This window comes from Apteryx mantelli, chromosome 3, assembly GCF_036417845.1.
Source record: "Apteryx mantelli isolate bAptMan1 chromosome 3, bAptMan1.hap1, whole genome shotgun sequence".
Classification (NCBI taxonomy): domain Eukaryota; kingdom Metazoa; phylum Chordata; class Aves; order Apterygiformes; family Apterygidae; genus Apteryx; species Apteryx mantelli.
This window is the reverse complement of record NC_089980.1, coordinates 61,222,050-61,239,623: the sequence shown is the minus strand read 5'-3', so window position 1 is coordinate 61,239,623 and position 17,574 is coordinate 61,222,050. Positions and strand designations below refer to the sequence as shown.

The window sequence follows — 17,574 nt, the reverse complement described above, 5'->3', positions numbered from 1 at the left end:
ATATATATATGTATGCATGCATTATAAAATATTTTTATATATTACATACATGCTTACACACATAAAATATTATTCTGTAAAACTGGCTGAGGTCTCTGATATACTTGTGCTTTTTTTCATTATCAGAGTAAAGATAGTCAGTAAAACAATATTTACTATTTAGTTGTCACTCTCTGCAGTCAATAACTGCTCTTCTGAGCTGTCAGATTTCTCATTGCTGAAAGATGCATCATTTCATTTCCATATAGTTGATCTCGTAGCTAGCAAATATTTATATATATATATATATATATGCATTTTTGTGTTTTTTTTAATGTTAGGTACAGATTTTTATTTTTTGCTTTCTAGCAACTTTGTTGTACTTAAAAGAAGTTAACTGTATTTTTATACACCTTTTAAACTACATGAACAATTTTTTGAGTGTTCTCAGGAGTTGCAGATAATTTTTACTTGAATAGTGGACTTTCATAAACAGGATGAGTAGGCAGCAAATTTCCAGACATGGAGAAAACACTTATGATGGTCCCACAATGTAATAAACAGAGTATGTTTTTTGCTTTAAGTTACCATAATGCTCATGAAGAAGGGAAGAAAATGGCATTAAGATTTGGGAAAGATTAGAAAGAGATAACTGTCATATAAGATTATAAACTGTTACTGTGTTTAATATCTAATATACATTTTTTTTTTCCCCCACAGAAATTAGCAGAGTACGGAAAGACATGTATAACGACACATTAAATGGTAGTACGGAGAAGAGAAGTGCAGAATTACCAGATGCTGTGGGACCTATTGTACAGTTACAAGAGAAACTATATGTGCCTGTAAAAGAATATCCTGATGTAAGTATCTCCTTAGTCCCTAAATGTTGTTTTTAATCCTTGTGGTCTTCTCTAAATTTCATGTGATGCTACCTTGGATCACACTGAATTGCTTTTAACAAGGTAAGACATTTCTTTAGGGAGGAGTGTATGTACCACATGGTGGCTTGATATGTAGTAAAGCAAAAGGTGAGTGGGAGAAGGTCATGTTAAATATCAAACCAGTATGGATTATAATTCGAAAGATTTAAGATCAGAATTTCTGCTTAAAATATATTTATCTTGTTCATGCAGTACTATCAGTGTTGAGTCACCGTGGAGCGAGTTTTATGGAGAAAGTTATTAGGACAGCGTATTTTCCTCTTAAAACATACGTCTCTAAGGGTCAGTAGTAGCATGCTTTTAGACCCTTCAGTCTGTACTTAAAATCTTTAGTGGTGTCCATTCTGCACCTGTGTAACCGCTTCTGTTCTGTATAGAAATGTGCTTATTGTGTGTGGGGTGTGTGTGTTGTTTTTTTTTCTCCTCAAGTTAAGCTCCTTGCTTGCTTGCCACTGTTGTGGGCTCCATAGGGTGATCTATTCTGTTGTACACCTGCCTTTTTGAGGGAGAGTGGTTTTATTTAACTAGAAGAAATACTTAGAACTCTCTGCTCCGATTGTGTGTGGGGTTTTTTTTTGTTTTTTTTGTTTTGTTTTTTTTGAAATGACTCAGAAAAATATGCCCTGTCAGAATCTGCCCCAACCCTTTTCATTGATCACTGACAAAACGTTACTCCTCCCTAACAGAATTTAGAGGTCCTGTTGCTGTAAAGGGATGCAGGTTTCGCATGAGATATTTGCACACTGAAGCAGTATTAAATGGAAGAAATAACAAAACAACAAAAAATGGAACTAACATTTGTATATAGTGGCTGGTTTCCTGTGGCTTTTTATGTTTTATTATTAGATCAAGTTCTCCAAATTGGGATGTATTATTTTAATGCTGCTTAGAACATACAGGTCTCTAAATAGAACCTCATTATGCCATACTTTACTGAAAATATTAAGTGCGAGTCATTACTCAGAATTGAATGTTTAGACAAATATCTTCTCTCGCTTTTCAGTTCTCACAAAGTTGATTTACAGCTTTTAAATTAAAAATACTTGTACTGAAAAAAAAGTTCAAAGAATTTGCATTAGCAGTAAGGACATGTCCTACTCCACATATAGATGTATCTGTATGCATGGTGCGTACACACACACACATGCATATGTAGTACAAATATATATACACACATACACACCAAAAACCTGATTCTTGTGGAACTCCTTGGAATTCCAGATATATGAGAGAAACTGTGCTATGCGATTTCTTAATTACTCAGTGAAGTGATGTAAGTATCTTTGTAATAAACATGTGCATATGTCTTAGTTAATGGCTTTTAAGAAAAACAGCTTGGTTATTGAAGTCTTTGTTTTGTAACTGGGCAATGTATTGTTTGTGAAGGGTTGCCTTAGTTATCCACTGCAGTTTCTACAGAACTTGATGCTCGATATAGTGGGATCACTTAGTGTGAGGTAAGAGGAGGAGAAAGGGATTGAATTTCATATAACTTATTGTTAAGCTTTTCTTTCAGAAAACAAGGGCTCAGTAGCTCAGCCCTTGGCTGCCAGCTACTTATCAAATATAGTGCAAATAAGCAGGGAAGTGTTTGTTTGTAGTTGCTGTCAAAGCACTTGTCTAACTTGGGGTGTAGTGTTTCTTGTCTCTTGCTACTCCTAACTCTTTGTGTTCCTCCAGAAGAATGCCCTCAAATTGGTGACTTAATTTAATTTATTAAACTCAAATTCAAAATACAAATTCAGAAGTTGGAGAGAGTTGTGCTTTGCTTACTTGTGACCTGGGAGAAAACGGTGATTAGTTCTTGTGAGAAAAGGTGATCAGTTTTTGTGAGACCGTGTGAAAGGTTTGCTAGAAAACGTGCAATTTCTATCACTACTTCTTGGCTTGGCATTCTAGCAAATATTTGAACTAGTTTAACACATTCCTCTGACTGTCATTTCTGAGATTACTTTTAGCTATCCTCTTTAAACAAGGAAAATAATAGTAAGTTTGATAGGTCAGTCTTAATTGGCACCTATTCAGGATGTTTTGAGTGTTTAGGCAATTCTGTGCTAGAAGGAAAAATGCTGCTTGTTCAGTGGAGCACTGCCTGTTTTGGTCATGGTGGCATCAGTCAGTAAAACTCCCCCTAACTGTGCTAGGTGTATTATTAGGTGCTTTTAGATTTACTTTCAGCTATTAGGATATGTGTGTGTTTTCTGGACAGGTTTTGAGCATGGTGGTACTTTGCAATTCCAACCTCATGGGGGCCAAGCCCAGTGTTCTCTGTGCACTCCCACCAGTCTGTATTGTTCTTAGCTACTCAGCATGGCACCTACACAGTCAAAATAATTAGTTAAGTAACTAGAACATGCCATTAGGTACAGTAACAATTGTGTTCAGCTTTTTTTTTTTTTTTTTCCCCCCTGTCTGTCTGTCTTTTCTGAAAGTTGCAAAAAGAATATCCCACCTTGCATTCAGGCTAGTTGGAAGGTCTGGAGTGCAGTGATGTCAGCTTGTCTTCAAGATTCACTAGTGAAGTTCATTGCTTCATTGACAGCAATTGTAATTACGTAATGTTACATGAAACTTCTTACTCGTATTTAATAATGTCTTTAATTGTGGTCAGCTATAGGGAGACAGTACTGTGCAGATTGTCAGAGAGATTTTGTATCAAATAGATCTGGTTAACTGTCACCATCATTCTTTTCTAATCAACAGTCTTTGATAAGATTTTTAGGGGAAAAATGACCCGAGATTATTTTTTGATGTAGATTTCTATCCATTTTTTTATAACAAAAGGAAAAATAAACATAATTAAACTTTTATGATCCTATAATAAGCTTTTATTCTGGTAAATATTTTTAATTTATAATTTTAAGCATATAGGTCACCTGACTGTAGTGGATACTGAATAGTACGATAGCATAATTTTGTGCATAGAATCCTAAATTAATCATGAGACATAAAAATGGTCCACGATGAGTTTAATCCAACTTTTACACACACACTCACTCTGTTGTTTGTGGATGAATAGTTAATACTCTTTAGTGTTTCTTATGCTTCAGATGAATGATTAATTTTCTTGAATTTCCCAAAAGAGCTGAGACTAAATTTTGTCTGATATCAATTTAAGCAATTCTTGAAATTTGCACCTACAAATGTTGGACTGAATAAATGTTTTTCTATTTTAATCATGGCTTTATTAATAATAAGTGCCCTGTTAGCTCTGATTAATGTGAAATTCTCTGTTGGAACTCTTCTGTGCCTCTTCAGTAAAAATGTAAGAACTCAGTAATTATCGCATCTTAAAGTAGCATGTCCTTTGAGTATACTGCAGCTCAAAGGCCAGCAGTGATAAACAGCTTGTGCATACGTTCTGACCGTTTTAGTTAAAACTGTTTAATTAGTGCAACGAAATGATGAACACAGGGATTCATTTTACTGCGGGGAACTTGCTGACGAAACATTTAAATCCTTTTTCAATTTGGTAATATCGAAGTTTAATAGCATCCCTAATATGGATTAAGAAAATGATAACATCCTCTTTATTTATTGTTCTGATTCTTCTGCTTAGGCTCTTCATTCTCTAGTGGCAAACAGGCTTATGAAAGGAGGCTTAAAAAGCTGGCTTTGTTTACCTTTGCAATAGGAAGGCAAAGAGGGAATATAACTCTTCTCTGTAAATAACTTGGGCTAGAAAGTAACCTGTAGGGTTGGGGGAATATTTGGTGAAAAGGTCAACTACTGATGCAAGAAAAATGTGTGAAACAACTAAAATAGTTTACTTACTAATTTTCAGTCTGAATGAGATATTTGGAACAACGCTCCAGTAGAAGCAGTGGGAGTAAAAAATGAAGTTAATTTTGAGCTGGAACTTTACATATTTATGAGAGGTTTTATGTGCTCTGGTTGCAAATGGTAGGGGAATGGATATGATGAGAAAGGTCCCCTTTGTTTAGATGTCAGTAAAATGGAGACCTGTCTTAATGTTGTCTGAAGCTTTGTCTGAAGCTTATTTTTTCTCTTTGTATCTTATGTTTTGTTAGATATGCTTCCATTACTGACCATCTGATTCACCCTTTGAAAGATAAGTTTCTTTTAAGTTCTGATTCACAGTCAAGAACATGGGTTTTTTTGGTAGCATCTTGCTGAAAGATGACATGCCATGATAGTTTTATTTGGAAATAAGCCTGTCGAATCTCCAGAGCATGCTTTATCTGAGGAGACAAAAGGATGGAAGAGAGTCTAGAAAACATTGGAGATAATCCTGTCCTTCAGTCTCTGATACTAATCCTGCAGGTTCAGCATCAGATCAGCAGTATTGACAAACTTAGTCCATATCAAATCCTTGTGACAGAATTATTTCCTCCCCATTGAACTGTTCAAGCATTGAGTGAAATTAAGTTAGAAAACTGATAACATAGTCAGTTATTTGTTAATACTCCAGTTTAATTCTTTCTTTTGGATTTCTCTCCTTTGGCTTTTTGCAGAAATTCTATTTCCTGAAAAAATGGAAGGCGAAGGTAAGAAAAGTGAAGACTAGGTAATAACATCTACTTCAGCTAGGGACAGTGTTTCCCTTAATATTTTTCAAAGTAAATTCATAAATCTGAGAGAAGAAATAAGTTGTATCCTATACCAATATGCAAGTTGAACATATTTGTTAGGATACATGCTTGTTATGGTGATACTCATATTAGTAGTATTAAATTTTTAGTGATGTCCAGCATATTGTGTGTGTATATGACATTTCTACTAGAAAGTAGTGTTTTTCTTGTTTAGTCACTATCCAGTTCCAGCTCATAAGGGTAAAAGCTCTCTAATCTAACATTGACAGCTAGTGCTAGACATTTGGGTGCCTTCTGTACCCATGGAGGAGGAAGGCAGTGGTGCTGGCGAACCAAAATCCTGGAGGAGGATGTTAGTCTAGAAAACTAGTCTAGACAGTTTGTAGATACCTATGTTTTTCTGTAAATGAAATAGCTAAGATTTTGTCTAATTAGAAGAAATTAATCCTGCTCAAAATGGTTAACTTAGGCAGTTAATAAATCTGAGGTGGCAAAGCTTGTGTCCAACTGAACTTCTTGAAGAGCAGCTTAAGACCTAGTCAACATCTGTCGTGCTTGTTTTAGCTCATACAGTGCCTTTTATAATGGCTGGTCTCTCACTGGCACATAAACATAGTAACTGTCTCTGTAGTTAGGCTTTCAACAGAAAACTTATTTCATCAGAGCTGTCATCTTAATTCCCTCTTTTGTTTGAATGTTCTAGCATTCTGTGGCTACAACTGAACGTGTACTGCAACTGTAACTCTTCTGTCATTTTGTCTATGCTTCCTTTCATTGAAGTGTTTTCCCTCAGTACTTCGACTTGAGTATTTTATGTAGTACTCTTGGAAGACTAAGAAACACAGAAAAGTTATGTGCAAATATCTTAGTTCAGACCATAATGGAAAGCTGACATGCGTTGTGGGGCAGAGAAATTTTTGGAATGTGGATTTTGGTTTTCAGTGTTTTTTACTCAGTCTGTTCTTTCAATTGTATATCAAAGTAAAGAATGGTTTTATATTGAGAGGAGAAAGTACTTCAGCATGGTGGTGGTGTTAGCAAAATTTTGTGAATGTGCTGGGTATACTTGTTTATATACACCTGATGAACTGCATGGCAGTTTTTTGTGAATTGACATCTTGTGTGCTTCAACTAGGATTGGGGAATGGCATAAGCATGGAAATATACTACTAAAGGCTAAAACCATGCTTGTTAATAGAACATATTTTAATGTCAGCACATGACTGACGTGGGATGGGATGCACATCCACTGCTCCTATTATCAAAATCTGATTCATATTTGAATGTGCCAATACATTTGTTTTCAGTGCAGTAAGCAGTTCAATTACTTAAATACAACAGTTATCCACCAGCACTGGGGAAAGGGGAGATAGGGTATGTTTTACTCACTGTATTGTAGGTATACTAAAAAGTAGTGAAAAGTAGGTTGACCTTTGTTCTCACTCTGCCTTACAAACTAGATTGAAATTTTGAAAGGTAAAACTATCTACCTTTTGTGAAATCTCATTTTGGCCAGCCTAGTTCTGAAGAGGAATGGATATTTATGCCTTGATTCTTATCTGCTGCTTACCAGATGCCTCCCTTTCTCACTTCTAATTTTGAAGGTAGAGCTCTGTTTAAAATACGTATGTATTTGCAGGCTCTTGTTTAGGCACCAGAATCTCCAGTAGATGCACTTAATTGTGCAAAGTCAAGAACAGATCTTCTATTTTCTTCAGAGAGATAAAGTTGACTCCTGAAGAATGAAGTCTGTAGCTGAGAAGTACAATATGCTTTTAGGCAGTAGGAAATACAGAGAAAATTCTTTTCTTGAGAATACAGAGTTGTTTTTAACTTTTTTTAAAAAACTTTTTGGTAATTTTCAGTTGACAAAAGAGACCTTTAACACTTAGCTGCTGTACTTTCCCTAGAAACTTATCTGGCAACTGTAATACCATACTGTCTTTCTTCTCCAGTTTTTTTGCATGTTCAGTGGTCAGTAAGCTTTTGAAAGACGTTAGATATTTCCTCCTTTTTAGTAGCTCCATAGTCTTAGGAATTACTGTTTGTACACTCAGATTTATGGAGTTGCTTTTGCAAAAGTCATTCAATACCTTCTTGTTAGAGAACAGCACGAGTTGCATAGCTTCACCTACAAAGGTCAGTGAAATGCAAGTCTTCATTAATAATGTTTGCTCTGTGTTTCACCAGGACAAGAAGGCACTGAGTCTGCATCCCAAATTGCTTCTAAAAGTAGTTTTGAGTGCCATTTAAATATCAGTCTGGTATTTTCCTTGTATCTCTCCTAAATCATACACTCTGGTAAAAATCAGATTGCATATCCTCAATATTAAAAGATCTGTTGGTTATTGCTAGAATAAGTCTGTCTACAAGTGGTGCACTTTAATAAAAAGCACTTTACCTTTTAAGAAAGAACATGGACTAGATTTTTTCATAGAGGTGTGACATATTTTTAGGTTTTGCTGTTTCTGAGGATCTTAACTCACTAATAAATTTTAAAGTGTGTATGACTTGTCAAGGAAAAGTCTTCAGTATAATGTTGTATTTATAGCATTCATCTCTTATTTGAATTTTATCCATAATTCAGAAGGATTGTTCTTTCCTGCACTTGCATCTTATCAGGTTGGTCCTTTATTTATTCTTTCCCCATCATTCTTGTTGAGAAAAAGATTGTATGCAAATATCAGCTTAAGAAGTAAACTTTCTGCTTAGACCTTTGCTTTCCTCTTCCATATTTTGTTTTATAGCTTAGGAACTATTTTTTATTACCTTAACTTGAATATTTGGATTTAGAATAAAAGATATATGCTGTCTCAATAGAGATCTCTGTCTGGGAGATTCTGAGTTTGCATGGCTAGTAAGTATTGATCCATTGTGTGGATCTACTCAATTTGTTCAGTTAGTTTCTGCTACTTTTTAAAAAGCCAGGCAGAAGAGGGTTTGGAGATAGGTGTTTCATTTCAGTCACTTTGGCATAATATTCATACACAATTCTAAGTTTGTATATGAATATTTTCCCTTTAAAAGAACAGTTTAACATAGTTGAATTATTATGAGAAGGATCTGTTTCCTTTTGAAATTAAATTTATTTGAAACTAAATGTGTATTGTTTTTTCACATGCATTCAATTCTTCAGGGAAGATAATGTTGGTTTCTTGAACACCCTGTTCCTTTTTGCAGCTTACCTGAATTCATTTTAATTGTCTGTTGTTATATAGCATAGTGCCCTCTGCCCTTCAAAGAAGGCTCATTCACCTGTCCTAAGTGTGTACACTTACCCACCTAACATTTGATTTTGTTTAGGTTGATAGATACTTTTTCAAAGGGGCACCTATTTCTTTGGAGTACAGGCATAAACTTGACAACTGTACTTTAGGTATGTGTTTTTTAAACAATCAGAACATACTGACCTAAAAATTCAGCTTTGTCCTAATTACAAACATTGGTATGTGCAGAGTCTAAGGACACTGAGGGCTTTATCTTGCTGTCTGTGGTACAGGGACTGCTTGGTCTGGGAAGACAGTCAATTGAGTTATGATTGAAAATCGTCTTAAATATGCAACAATTCCTCAGATTATTTTTTTCCTGCCAAATCCGTGTGGTCTCAAACAAGTGAATGATGCATTAAGTAGATACGTTTGTATTGCTGTTGCAAATGTAATATAGTGAGTAGTGTAAATGACACATTGTTCTGCTGTGGATGTATCTTAAGTACTGATGACTGTGTTTATTACTCAAATCAGCATATTAAACTTTTGGTCTACAGTTTATCCTAATTGTTTGAGTTTGACTTGAGTGTATTTAATTGCTATTCTTTTAATACAAGTGACATTCACTTTAAAAAGTTAAATAAAATTACTGTCCCACAACACAAATACTAAAGCAATATTTCTTGGACTTTGATCTGTTCAGATCTTTAAAGCTAGCTAGTCAGGCCCAAATAATACCTCTTATCTTTCTTTTCTTCCACAATTTCAAATTCCTGTTGTCCTTGAGATTGTGAAGCTTATAAACAGGGGACTGTGAGAGTCTTTCTGAAGGATTTCAGTTTCTTGAGGGAAATGGAAACAAGGGTTGGAAAAGCTGAAAAAGAGACAGACCTGGAAATGTGGCTTTCTAATACAAACAGGGCTGGAAGAACTTTAGAATATGGAGGTACGTGTTACTAATGAGGCTGTGCTCCTAAAGCACGTCAAACCTTTATGGTAACTGTCCTTCTTATGTCTTTTTTTCTGTGGTTAATATGAGGTAGCTGCTCTTCTGTTGCAATGAATGTGAGATGTGTTTGTCTCCAGTGATAAACTGTGAGAGTGGTTGTCACAGAACTGCTGATTGCTGTAACGTCTGTTCGGCTTCTTATTCTTAAAAGCTCTTGGAAAAACCAAGAGTTGGTCGAAAGGGAAGGCCAAATTTGGTATATGCTGATGTCTTGATAGTACTGTAGTACTTGGCAGTATCAGTAGTATTGATGCCTTGGTAGTACTGTGAATATTTGGGATAATAGTTTCAATATGATTTGATAGGCAAGGATGCTGTCGTAATTGTGATACTAATCTGAACATGCTGCTCTGTGCCACTTTATGCTGCCTGAAGTACACCAAGATGTGACTAAGTTGCATGAACTTGATATAAGTGTTCAGGATGAGATAGTGCATACATGGTGAGACTTGTACCCTTAAAATGCTCCTGATCGGTTTGGATTTCCAAGGTGCTTCAATCTCTTTTCAGTTTTGTCTCTCTTGTCTTTCATGTCTTACCTTCTTGAAGATAGAACAAAGAGTTAAGGTTTATTAGTGTAACACCTTTTAGCAGAAGTCATTTAAAAAAAGAAGGTGGATTGGGTCTTAAAGCAATAAAGGAAATATTCAAAAGGTTATAATTTGAAATAATCTTTTGCATTTTTGACGTGTGCTTCTACAGTTCTTGGCTTGGATTTTGCAGCTGTACATGTGTATTGCACACGTTTGTAACAGCCTTTAGAAGGGGAATGGGATTATTCAATTTCTGACATTAAAAATGGTCAACAGTGAGAAACCCACTGACTTAATTTTTTTATTAAAACCCCCCCAGCCAAACAGTAATTATTTTTTTTATTTTTATTTTTATTTACACTTGGCTATAATGTAGTGATGTAAGGTATACTTGTCTGTAGTAGAATCACAATGACTACTGATTATAACCTCTTTTTGTTTTTAACTTTTGGGAGGGGGTTCACTTCTATAGTTGCTTTGATCAAATAATTCAAAACTACTTTCTTTGAGTTGCTTTATTATTTTCATTACATGAAATTCTAGATCTGGTTTGGTAAATCAACAGAGAACGAATCTAATGCAGTGCAAAATACTGACTTGGATATTGGTTGTTATGTACAGAACAGCTCCTATGGCTAAACGTTTTCATTCTCTATTTAAATCTTCTAGAGAAGTTTTTATAGTTCTGACTGATGAAATATTTGGAGCCTTTTCCATATATTTAAAGATGTAGGTAGCCATTTCAGGCAGCATGAGTTAATTTGTCTCAAATGAACTGAGAGTTCTGATTTCTACTGTAAATTTATATAAATTAGATATTTTTACTATAAGCTTTAATTCCACAGATCACATTGCAGTATTGCTACAAATACTGTAATGTGTGTGTACAGGTAAAGGAGTAACAATTATCTAGTATTTATCTGGCTGTTATTATAAAATACAGTTAAATCAGCTAATTTGGATAATTTACATAGTCACATGAATGGAAAGCATATTTATGTTTAGGAAGATTAAATACCTTCATTTGTCAGTCACTTCAGAAACTGTGTTTTCAGCATCTCTTAAAATAGGGTGACCTTTTAGGCACTGAAACTGTAAAATGTTAATATAAAGTGATTTTTTTTAAATGCCTTGATTGAATATGGAAGCTTTCATTGCAACTGCAGCTAGTAATGTCTTAGTTCTTCCGTAAAATAATACTGTGCGTCTTGATCATAGGCTGGGTTTCTCTCCTGCTTAGTATGGTGCTTAACCATTTTTTATTTTATGGTTATCAGAAAGAGTGCTATTTTGGAGGAAAAATATAGTAAGTGCTATTTATGTAAATACAGCGTTTCAGGTCTTCTGATTTGAAAGCATGTAATTTCTGTGCTTCCTCCCACCTTTAAAGGTGTCTAATAAATTCATTTTTGGAACTCAATTATAAATCATTGAATAATTTAGCATAAAAGTCCTGCCTGAAAGTTATGCAGAACTTGACATCTGTAAAATCCCAGTAACTAATAAGACAAAATGAAGTGACTGCAGAGCACCTCTCTTCCAACATAAACTTAAGTATAACCTCAAAACCTGTTTCTGCTTGGTTAGCCCTTTATTTTTGGGGAAGGAAAAGTGAGTGCATTTCTCTGATAATTAAAAAAGGGAAAAAAGGGAATGGTATCCCCTAAGCCTAAAGATTTCCATTTCTGCAAAGTATTTGTATCAACAGTATCACGATCTGCGGTGGTGCTCTGATTTTAAACATATCTTTCTCAATTCTAATTACTGAGAACTGGAAGTAGTCTACAGCAAAACTGCCAACTTTAAGTGCCTTGGGTAATGTCACATGTAGTAGCAACTAATTAAAAGGTATTATTATGGCAATTAGTTGTTAGACTGTATATCCTGAGGATCCGTTGTTGTTGGAATATGAGTTTAATGATGTAAATTGTGATGCTTAGAGGGCAGTGCTGGAACCTACAATTAGGTTTTGGAGACCGATTTCCACACAGCACAACTTGTTAATTCTCTAGATAAAGGTGTCATGATTCCCAGGTACAGCACAGAATGGGACAAACTTTACTCATCTGTTGTCACTGTTCTGAAAACCTCATCTTAGTGAATAGGATAAAAAGATTATTCACTATCTCACTTAAGCATGCCTACTATTAGATTGTTCGCGGGATCTGATTTCCTGAGAGAGTTTCTGTTAACAAATCTTTCAATTACCATTTAAAGGTTTTTATGACCACTTAAAGGAGGGAACTACCAAACAGTACTGTGTGCCTTTAAATCATTGCAAATGTGCCTCTAAAGATAATAGAGACTCCTATTTTAAAACCATGAAATTGTTAATTTGTCTATCTTTACAGCTTTCTCACTTATGTTGATAATTCCAAGCAATTTAAAATCCAATTATTTCCAAAATATGACAGTAATTAGATTAGTGTTTTTGCATGAACAGATCATGCAGCATAAAATTCAGATATGTATAAAATAATATCCCTTAAAAAGAAAGGAAATTGAAACTACTCTGTTAAGATTTTTTTAATAGCATGAAGAAAAGGGTTAACCTTTAAGACAATTTTAAATGGCAAGCAAATGTAACTTTATAGTCTAATGCACATTTTGTATTAATATATATAAAAAACATCAAGAAAACAAAGAGCAAATAACGCAAAGAAATGTAGTACAAACAGGGAAGTTAGGTGTGTGAGTTCTTTCTGTTACGGACATACGTATTCTGGTTACTACTAAGGAACTTAATACAAATAAACTCAGTGAAAAGAAAAATGCTAGATGTACTGTGTCTGACTTGTTCAGAATTTATTCTCTCCTGTGTTGCAAAATTCATCTTTATGCTCATTTTGTATCATTTTAGTCTGTTCATATACCCTTCATATACCCTTCTTATCATCTTTTGATGCTGTTTTTTCAGTTTATGACAGTACCCAATGAGTTCAGAACAAAAACCATTTTGAAATAACTCATTCTCCAACCCTTATGAAACTAGTCACGGGTTTAGTTAACTTTAGACATGCCTAGTATATATCCTTTTTAAAATTAGATAAAGCTGTGATAGGGAAGTGAGTCACTGAAGGCAGTTGAATTGTTTTGCAGAAAAAAACCTAACAAGAGAGTTCCTATGCTAGTATGCTTGTAACAGAACTGTGATTTGAGGCAGATGTATGTTTATCTGAGTTCATTAATGAACTCATTAGTATTCTGTGGAAGATATTTTAATGGTATGTTATTTGGAAACATGTTATGGGGGAGGGAAGTCTCATCACACAGAATCAAAAAATTCTTTCAAATTGGATATATTGATTAAATCCCAAATGTTAAGTTTTCAATTTAATTTTTAATCATTTAGACAAAGTTATTCATATTGAAAAGAGAAGAGAAAGAGTGGTAACCTGAAGTGCTAGCATGGATAGAAAAATCAAGAGAAGAAAATCCTCCTGTAATTCTGTCTATTCCAATGCATTCAACCATTTCAGTCAGTGTAGATATATTCTTATTTTGCAAATAAGAACATTTAGTTAAATACTCTATAACCTCAATAGTTAAATACTTCCTCAGTACGTAGAGTAATTGTAATGACTGTCTCGAGATGTGATTTGCAATCCACTGGCCTTTGTCAGAAGCGTTCATCTATGGGAACAGTCTCCTTGTGCCAAAGTGCCCGCACTATGGATGAGCAAAGGTACTTTCTGAAAATCTTGCGATGCCGAATCTTAACTTCTGTTTTCTTCTTCCTTTTTATTTTTTTGCTAAGTTGTCTGTCTCCCCTCCAGCAAGTAAAAATCCTAGTGACCAGATAGTTTGTAACTTTCCCAACATGGAGGCAGCAAAAATACTGCAATTCAGATACCACAGCATTCAGGTGGCATTTGAAAGCAGAAAGCCCACTTTTTGGCTGTAGGGGAAGAGCGTTGGTGTAATTCTAAGGGTGGATGAGAGAGGAAGATGGGTAGATGAGAGGGGACTTTACCCTCCCTGCTCATGATTTGAAAGCAATCAGAGGAATATTGCTTTATATACATTAGTAATGGTTTTAGGGAGCATTGTGAATAATATGTGAACAGTTTTATGGCAGACTTTCCTCCATCTGATTATTTAGCCTGGTAGGCTAGACAAAAAAAAAAAAGAGAGGTGAAACCACTTTTTTTTTTTTCCACAAAAATTAATCATCCGTTCTTGGTCAGTATGGCTTTTGGTGGGGAATAGAACAGCTTGATGACAGGAAAAGGTTCCCCTATTGAGGAGGAAAAAAAAAAAAAAAACACATTTTCCCCATAATGTAGTTTAATAACATGACCTTGACCAAATACAATCAAGAAGGTTTCTGAAATACTTCAGATTTTTTTTGTTGAATTTCATGTGTTAACATTGAAATTTCAAAGTATCAACTTTTAATCTGTACTTTAATTTACTATTTAGAGATTCCAGTTTCCTGTTTAGCCCTAACCAAGTAAAACACTGTAGTTTCTTTAAGAAACTTCTGATAAAATGAATTTTGAACATTGCTTTCTTGACAGTTAACGTCTTGGTGGTTCCTGGTACTGTGAAGGACTTCTGTCTTATTGGGTGATGACAGCATAATGCTAATTAAACATGCTTGAAGAAGAAATTGCTGTTTCACTGGAGAACTGAAGTTAATATTTAAATAAACAAGTATACAATTCATAAACAATGAAAATGAGATTAGGAGTTGAAGAAAAAATTCAGAATTTTTTTTTCACCCTGAGTACCTTTGACAGGGCATGTTTTTTGTCTCTGAAAGCTGATAAGGTCTTTGTTTTGTTGTTTTGTGTTCTTGTATCTCCTAACTACTGATCCAGCCAACAGTGTTGTCAGCTCAATGAGGAATGTCAGTAGACTGAAGCAAAAAGGACGTTAAGTGGCTGACACTGAGCGATGGCAATAAATGAGATGGGAGCTAAATATATAGGTTTGTGACATTCTAGCAGCTGGCTTAAGCCCTGCTGTTTGTTCCTTGGGTATACTAGCCTTAAAAAGGAAGAGAATGCTTTGTAGCACTAGGAAGAAAAAACAGCTGGTGGCTTATCACTCAGGCTAATGACAGGGAAGGTTAAAGAGTTTTGGAAGGACGAACTTTGAAAGACGGTGCTTTTATCAGTTATATAAATTCTTAATTTTAAATAAATAGGTCTATGAAATGAGTCTAAAACTTTGCCATTTTCCATTGCTGCTTCAGAGCAAAAAAAAAAAAAAAAGAAAAAAAAGAAAAGACCTTTGCCATCCAAAACTCTTAAGAGTTACATTATTTTGCTTTTGATTGAAGGAGATTTTAAAGATAATTTTACAGTAACTTTCTTTTGATGTTTTCTCACTCTTTAATGTGACTTTGGAAACATTTTGGTACTTGATTAAGTATCTTTCAGTTACATATTTAATATTAAAAAGTTTGTTTTTCTAATAGAAGAAAACAAATGCTCTCAAATGGTGCAATCTTTATATAATTCTTAGTCCTCCTTTATTAATAGTGATGTAGAAAAGTATGTGTGCATTATTTTTGATGCTTTTTCAAAATGAAGGGTAAAGTTTCAAAAAATTAGTGTTTAACTGCATAAAAGCTTCCTATTTGAAATATAATGGTAAATACATCTACTACTTTTACATGCAGTGAAGACTGTTAGAATTGGAAGATTAATCCTGCTTGGTATGTTTTGCTGCTTCTTGCTGCTTGAGTTTCTACTCCTTTTTTTTTTTTTTTTTCTCTCAAGAACTTGTTTAGTTCTTGAATCCAAAGTTGATCTGTCAGCTGACCCCAAGCAAAGTGAAGAGCAAGACCTCTTTTCTGCCTCCTCAACAGGTGAACAAGCCTATGAATAAGCCTTTCTCTTCCCCTCTTTCATATCTGCAATGTGTGTCTGTAGTGGTGGGGCCCCCCAGGGGGAGTCTTCTGCTGGGTTTAACAGGTGAAAGGGAATGGTCTGCAGCTTTTCCAAAAAGAAGCAGCTATAGGCTAACAGCACTGAAACTGTTCTCCAGCTTAAACGCTTTTTGTGGAGTGGGCTCTGCTGTAAAGCTTTCCATGCCAGTCGTTGTTCTTGAGTGTGAACAGGCTCCTTGTCTAGCAGCGTGATCTGTTATGGAGGCAAGAGACCAGGAGATTCCAGATCCTGTCCTCTTAGGAAGAGCAGGCATTTCCCTTTCCTTTAATCCTTTTGGAGTTTTTGTAGAAGGGAGGTTTAGTCGAGGAGCTGAGTGGCAGCTTTTAGAAAACTGGAATAATAACAGATGAGTTCCATTTATCTCAATGTTAAAACCTATTTTTCCCCATAATAGAAACGGCTTATCCTAGTTGTGATAGTAGCACCAGAGTGTTTTTCTACCATTTTAAGGTAGTCTTGCCTTAACTTATTCTCTTATTATGTGTTTGTTATCTTTACAGGGATTACTAGAGCAGGTATTTGAAAGTTCAGGTTGACTGTATGTAGCCAGATAACACACCAGATGTGTTTTTTCAGACCTTAAATAAAAGCGATTAGAGAGATTTTTGAGCTTCTTTACTCTGGGAATTTGATGTATTGCATTTAGTCAGACTTACTTTTTTATATACCTCTGTATAAAGAGATTTATGGATATGAAGCTATAGTCATTTGAAAATCTTCTGTTGCATTAGCACACAATACTATTCATGATGTGCTGGTTACCTTTTGAATTAGCACAACAGCCCTTTGGATCTCAGTTTTGAATTCTGTAAGTTTTTTTAGGTCAATGCAAATATCACTTATGTAGTCATGTAGTGAAACAATGCTTGCGGATTTCTAAATTATCAATTTATTCTAAATTCACTATTTCAACAGTAACTTGGGTATAATAAAATGTAGAAAGAAATCTTACCATATTTATGTGTGCATGCTTGTGTTCACTGAATAAATAAAAATTATAGGTAATGTAATAAACTTGGATTTATTCCTCCTACCTATCTCTGTGCTACTGTTTTATAATACTAACTTTTTCCATGGATTATTATTATTTTTTACAATGAAATCAGAAGCATAGAGCTTTTATAGTTTTGTGTTAGAAATAATTTAATGAAATTACTCTTAAATTATTTGTCAAACTTTATAGTCCATTTATCTGACTTCTGCTGCTTCTGTTGGGAGTAACTCGACCAGTGCAACTTCCACAGTGTTCTAAAGTTTCTTGCCTCTTGCACAATGTAATGCAAGGTCTTCATGGGAGCAGTATGTTATATTCACTTCAAAAAACAACAACAGCAACAACAACAAAAAATGCTGCCGCTCTCCTTTTTCCACTAAAGTGTATTGCTTTCTAGCTTTCATCTGAATGATGTATGATCTGGTGCCAAAATTATACGATCAAATGATGTAA

General features: G+C 34.7%; 1 protein-coding gene across 6 annotated transcripts in view; it reads left to right on the top strand.

The window, feature by feature from the left end:
- QKI (QKI, KH domain containing RNA binding) overlaps nt 1–17,574 on the top strand; it is a 173,445-nt gene that overhangs the window by 38,908 nt on the left and 116,963 nt on the right. For all 6 annotated transcript variants that reach the window (XM_067293502.1, XM_067293504.1, XM_067293503.1 and 3 more), the window contains exon 2: nt 700–842. In XM_067293502.1, coding sequence (XP_067149603.1) covers nt 700–842 — 143 coding nt within the window. The remainder of the gene's footprint in view (nt 1–699; nt 843–17,574) is intronic.